Raw genomic sequence first — 6,547 nt, forward strand, 5'->3', positions numbered from 1 at the left:
CAGATTTGGACTCTAAAACACAGTAAGGAGCCATTTTCAAAATAGATATTTATGAGGTTGATAAAATTAGAACTGAATAAACATTCAGCTTTTAAATTTACTTTTATTTTAGTGTACTTGATTCATAACTGCTTCCAAATTAAATAACAATCTAAATGATGTTCTTATCATTTAATCTTTTTGATCAACAGCAGGTGCAGTGCTTTATAATGGTATAGTTCCACTCTGATGTGATGGAAAATGTCCAGTTAATCATCTATGTTTCTCAAAATGTGATGTCTCCCAAAGACAATAATAAGAGAAGTATGTTTAGTACTTTCAAATGATAATTAGCATTTGACCACGCAATAGATGAAATACAGGATGAAAACAGAGAATCCAAGAATGGTAGTTATTGAGAATATAGACAGAAGCATAACAATATGTTTCCTTTAAGAAATAACTTGAATTTTGTGTCAATTTTTGCAATTTCAGTTGTTATATGATCTGCTACAATGTATTTTATACCATTGTTTTAGAATATAATAAGGTGTATTTGCTGCTTAATTCCATTTAGAAATTACCATAAGTTCTTTTCTTAAACATGGCAGAATCTTTCTCATCCTCATGCATTTTTCTGGAAAGATTAAACTGTGTTTTACTATGAACACAAATTTATTACTCATAATGTTCTTGGCCTCAGAAAGAGGCATAGTGCTGAAACTTTTCTAATAATGGTAAGTTTTGTTGAAGATGCGTACATCTGAAGTATAACTATTTCAGTTGTTAATGCTCATTGTAAAAATATATAGCATATGGTGTCAGAAGACTGAGGCATGGTGACTATTCATTGAGAACAGTTTTCACTGCATAATGTGTTCAAGGATAGAAGAGTTGTTAAGCAAGACACAATCTCCAACAAAGCAAACAAATCAGGACAAAACAAAACATCACGTAGCAACACATTGTGAATATCAAAAAAAACACTGCCCTAAGGACAAACTCCAACATACACACATATGTGCACAAACACATGAGAGAGAGAGAGAGAGAGCGAGAGAGAGAGAGAGAAAGAGAAAGAGAGAGAAAGTGTTGGATATGTTTGAAAACACTTGTGATCCCAGTGTTCACAAATCTGAGGCAAGAAAATTGCTAGAACCATGACTTCATAATATCCATGTTCATCTAGAGAGAGCCAATATAAAAATAGCAAATAAACAATTTTTCATATCATGTATGTATAAGTATGTATCAGAGTGTATATGTGTATCATTCTCTCTACTTATCTATTGAGGAATTGACACTGTACCTACAAATTATATTACTGATTTTTTTTGTTTCGATCTTATGAATTTTGAAGGTGTCCTAGTAATAGAGAATCACAAAATCTGACACTTGTCTCAGAATTCTACCTCATGGGATTCTCTGATGACCAAGAACTTCAGCCCATCCTCTTTGGACTGTTCCTGTCCATGTACTTGGTGTCTGTTCTTGGGAACCTGCTCATCATCCTGGCTGTCATCTCTGATTCCCACCTCCACACCCCCATGTATTTCTTCCTCTCCAACTTGTCTTGGGCCGATATGGGTTTCATCTCCACTACAGTCCCAAATTTGATTGTGAACATCCAAATCCACAGCAGAGTCATCTCCTATGTGGGATGTCTCATTCAGATGTCTCTTTTTCTCTCTTTTGGATGTATGGATGCCATGCTTCTGACTGTGATGGCCTATGACCGGTTTGTGGCCATCTGCCATCCCTTAAATTATCATGTCATCATGAACCCTCATCTTTGTATCACTTTACTTCTGGTGTCGTTTTTCTTTAGCTTTGTGGAAACCCAGCTACATCTTTTTGTTGCATTACAGATGACCAACTTCAAGGATGCTGAAATTGCTAACTTCTTCTGTGACCCTTCACAGGTCCTTAATCTTTCTTGTTATGACACCTTCACAAAGACCATAGTTCATTATTTTGTTAGCATCGTGTATGGTATGTTTCCCATCTCAGGGATCCTTTTTTCTTACTACAAAATTATGTCCTCCATTCTGAGCATGCCATCCTCAAGTGGGAGGTCTAAAGCCTTCTCCACCTGTGGATATCACCTCTCAGTGGTTTTCTTATTTTGGGGAACAGGGATTGGTGTATATGTTGGATCAGCTCTTTCAGATCCTTCCAGGAACAGCGCTGTGTCCTCATTCTTGTACTCTGTGGTCACCCCTATGCTGAATCCCTTCATCTACACCCTGAGGAACAGAGACATTAAAAGTGCCCTGAGAATGTTCTATGATAGAATAATTTAATCTCAGTGTGTATGTCATCCATTTCTAATATAGTAGCAGGACCCAGGAAAATAAAAAGGAAGCATAGAGGTAAAAGGAAAGAAAGAACCAGGGAGAGAGAGGAGAGAGAGAGAGAGAGAGAGAGAGAGAGAGAGAGAGAGAGAGAGAGAGAGAAGGAAACCTGTTAACAAAGTGGAAATGGGGAAAACCAAGGTATTCAACTGTGAAAGAGGGGAGAAAGACATACAAGGAACCATGGTGGTAAAGGGGAAGAAGGAACTCATGAGAGGGGGAATAATAGGAATAACAGGTAATCAAGGGAAAAATGGGGGAAATTAGCATATTTCAACTAGGGAACAGGGGAGTGAGGTTAGACAGGGAGAGAGAGTGAGAGGAGGGATAACTAAAACTTAGATGATTTATAAAACCTGAGATAACTAGAGCTTAGGTGATATAAAAAAACCATGGTTGAGTGTATTAACTCAACCTCCTCCTGAAAAATACACATATAATATCTATACATGAGTGCACATGTATGCCTGAAGACTATATAACAACACAGTGTCAGACAGGGTATTCCAAGAAACTCTCCACATAACACAGGCTATTGCCATGACCCTTCATTACCTCCCATATCTTGAAGGAAAGACCTTATTGCGGAAGGAAGGAAATACTTCAGACACAGGACTTGGAGCAATGGATGGAACTTAACTGGAAGCCACCTCCCTGAAGTCTAAATCTTACAATTCTAGAGGATATTATGCAAGCTGCTAAGGAGAAAAATCAATCAATGGTCCAATCCCAGTTTCAAAGCCCAATAACCAATTTAATGATTGACACAACACATGTAACGGTGCAGTCGTGGCATTTTTGTGCAATATTTAAATGTTCTTTTGTATGTAAATATTATTACAGAACAAAAATTAAATGTAAAAATCCAAATTCCAAATAAATCCTTTTTAGCTATTTAAGGGTGTTTTACAAGATATGATTTATTGATCTGAATAGAATGTTTTAACCTTTATCTGTTATGGTCTCACTACCAATATTATTTCTGAGAGACTAACATATCTTTTATTGGTATCATGCCATTTATTTACTTATTTTCTACTAGTACCCAAAGGTAGCTCACAACTGTTAGGTTCACAACAATACATTTGGTTATGTTTCAATATGCTCAATTGAACCCATCCCTTTTTTTTTGGTCTGTTTGAAACAGGGTCTCCCTGTAGCCCCAGCTGTCCTAGTACTCACTATATAGACCAGGCTGACCTTGAACTCACAGAGATCCACCTGCCTTTACCACCCAAGTGCTGGGATTAAAGGCATACACCACCACACCCAGCTTGAATCCATCTTATTTCAAGTATGCAAGACTCAATGATGACATGGTTTTAAATCACTTAAAGTTTAGTGACACAATTGTAATAATTAGATGAGATTATAATTCTCTCCACAGGAAAGAATTTCATACCTGTCACTGTAATCCTGAAAAACTCATGGTTGAGTAGGCCCTTGGTCCTAGGGAAGAATGTACTACTGTTATTTTGCTAAATGGTCATAGTGTTGCCTTCTAAATATTTATGCTTATACTCATAAACCTGTGTTACTTTTTTGGTAAGATATTTATTGAATTTCTATGTATTTCATTCATAACATCTTAATCAATTCTTTTTAAAATTTATTTAATTAATAACCACATAATTAGAATAAGAATTTCATTACAACAGCATTAACATATTCAGTAACAATTTCCAGAGCTAAGATGCATCTCTTTCTAAATTGGCTGTAAATTTCTAGGTTTACAGCTGAATTAATACAGTTATACAATATTATACTCAGTATGAACCCTATATGATATAAAATTGAATGTGGTTTTAACATTTAAAAAGGATCCCAATTTAATTATTAAAATACACAGTTTCATTCAGAAAAAATCATTTTTAATGCAATTGACACTTAGATGTTTGCACATGCATCTCTCATCTCTATATATCTGATTATTACTAGTCACAGTAAGTTACTTTCTGAGATCCTGGGCACCTGAGTATGGATGTAAAATCATCAGGTAGGCTTCAATGGTAATGTTTTTCATATCTACTGATTAATAAGGAGCAAATTTTTATGCTTTGAATTTAATTTTTAATTTAAAATAATTCTAAAAAATTTAATAACCACATGATTAGAAGAAGCATTTCATTATGGCTTTAACATATTCAGTAACAGATTCCAGAACAAGGATAAATCTCTTTCAAAAGTGGCTGTAAATTTTTAGGTTCACAGTTCAATTAATACAGTTATAGAATATTGAACTCAGTATAAACCCTGTAATACGTAAAATTGAATGAATTTTTAATCTTTAAAGAAGATCTCTATTTCATTTTAAAATATTCTGTTTTTTACATTTTAATGCTACTAACACTTAGATGTTTGCACATATGTCTTTAATCTCTATGTATCTGATTATTACTATTCATATTTGGTTACACTCAGATCTTTAGTACCTGAGTATGGATATAAAGTCATCAGGTAGATTTCACTGGTAATGTTTATCACCTCTACTATTTAACATGAATTAAATATTTATGCTTCCTCCTCAAATATGTCTTTTTAAAAATTTTGTTGATTTTATTGTGTGTATATTGTACAGAACATCCCATACAACTTTATTCATCTATATACCCACTTCCCAAATGGCAGCCTCCCATAGCCTCACCCCTCCCACTTACTGAAGCCCATATACTCTGTCATCTTTGTTACTGTCCACTGTGTGGTTGGTACCCTCAGCCATTCCCCAGTGCTCGTCTGTCTGCTGAATCTAGTCAGCCTATCTAGAGATCCTTGTTTTATGAAGATGAGCTGTTCCTCTTCTAGCAGAAATAAGTTGTCAATATTCCTTTAGATAGGATTAGAGTCTGCTGTTCATTTTCCCACTTCTATGGTGGGTTACTGTCTGGGAGTCTTTTGGGCCACCCTGGCCAATAACTCAAAGGAAGGTATCTCCTGTCTGCCATTATTTCTTGTTATGTAACCTTTAGCTATACATATGGACTCTTAAAAATTATATTGATGTCATTAATCTTTGGTTATACTTTCCTTTTGCGTGTTTAAGACCCAACAATTGGCCCAGATAAACAAATTTATTTTTACTCTTAAGGTCGTTTGAAGATCTATTCCTCAGGGGTAACATGGACTTGGGTGGAGACCCTGGTTCCTTTCTTTTACCAGTTCTATGTGAAGATAAATCAAAGGTCCTGCTTGGCCATTCCTGGCTTCACTTGGAAGCTTGGAGGAAATGTTTCCTCTGCGTTGACCCTCCTCTTTGTAGACTGGACACTTGTTCAGGTCCATCTGGTGGGGTCTCTAAAGCCTCCTTGATCAAGAGGACAGGTGACTCACCACAGTTACAGGATATTTTGAGAGATGTTCATATTCCCATGGAACTTAGTCAACCTAGGAGGTCAAGGAGCAAATCCTGTCCTTTATGTCCCTCTGACCAAATTAGTATAGTCCTCAAAGTATGGCTGTTAAACATTGAGAAAGGTTAGTTCCACCAGACTGGTACTTTTAATTATCTTGTGCCATGTAGATAGAGCTTGGGCAAAGATGAAACCCTCTCAGATAAACCTTGCCTAGACATATATTACCTTCTTTGACCTAGTTGTATGTATAATTTACCAGTAGGTTGCTGGCCTAATATGGTTCCCTAGGGTTTTTTAAAACGAGCTAGTTATTATTTATCTCTCACATGGTCTAACCCTTCCACCATGGTTTCCCCATTTAAGGTCCCCCCATTCATCCCATTCCTCCCTTAATAATACCCTTCATCTATGTTCCCACCTCTCTTGAGTTCCTTCTTTCCCTTCATCCCCTAGGTTCCTTGTATAATCTTCCCTCCCCCCTCCCCTTAAAATAACCCCATTTTTATCTGTATCTCCCTTGTTCTCACCTGTTTTCTACTGTTCTTCTCTTTCTGATTCTTTCTTATCCTTTACCTCCCTGGTTCCTCTTTATTATCCTTGTTCCTATAGTTATGTCTGGATACATACTCATTTATAAGGATTTTGTGCTAAGATCCATATATAAGGGAGAACATACATCGGGTTTTTTTTTTTCTGAGTTTGTGTTACTTCATTTAGTATAACAGTTTCTAGTTCCATCCATTTACCTGCAAATTTCATAATTTCATCTTTACTTACTGCTGAGTAGCACTCTATTGAGTATATGTACACATATTCATTAACCATTTGTCAGTTGAGGGACATTTAGGTTGTTTCCATTTCTTA

The 6,547-nt window shown here is 36.0% G+C and overlaps 1 protein-coding gene across 1 annotated transcript; it reads left to right on the plus strand.

Moving 5' to 3' along the window:
• The first annotated feature begins 1,343 nt into the window (after nt 1–1,343).
• Nucleotides 1,344–2,282, plus strand: LOC103733988 (olfactory receptor 7E24-like). The gene has a single exon (XM_017798099.1). It carries the CDS (start codon nt 1,395–1,397, stop codon nt 2,280–2,282), a length of 888 nt encoding a protein of 295 aa, XP_017653588.1. The 5' UTR covers nt 1,344–1,394.
• Nucleotides 2,283–6,547: the final 4,265 nt, after the last annotated feature.

This window comes from Nannospalax galili, unplaced genomic scaffold (genome assembly GCF_000622305.1).
Source record: "Nannospalax galili isolate Female #2095 unplaced genomic scaffold, S.galili_v1.0 scaffold896, whole genome shotgun sequence".
NCBI lineage: Eukaryota > Metazoa > Chordata > Mammalia > Rodentia > Spalacidae > Nannospalax > Nannospalax galili.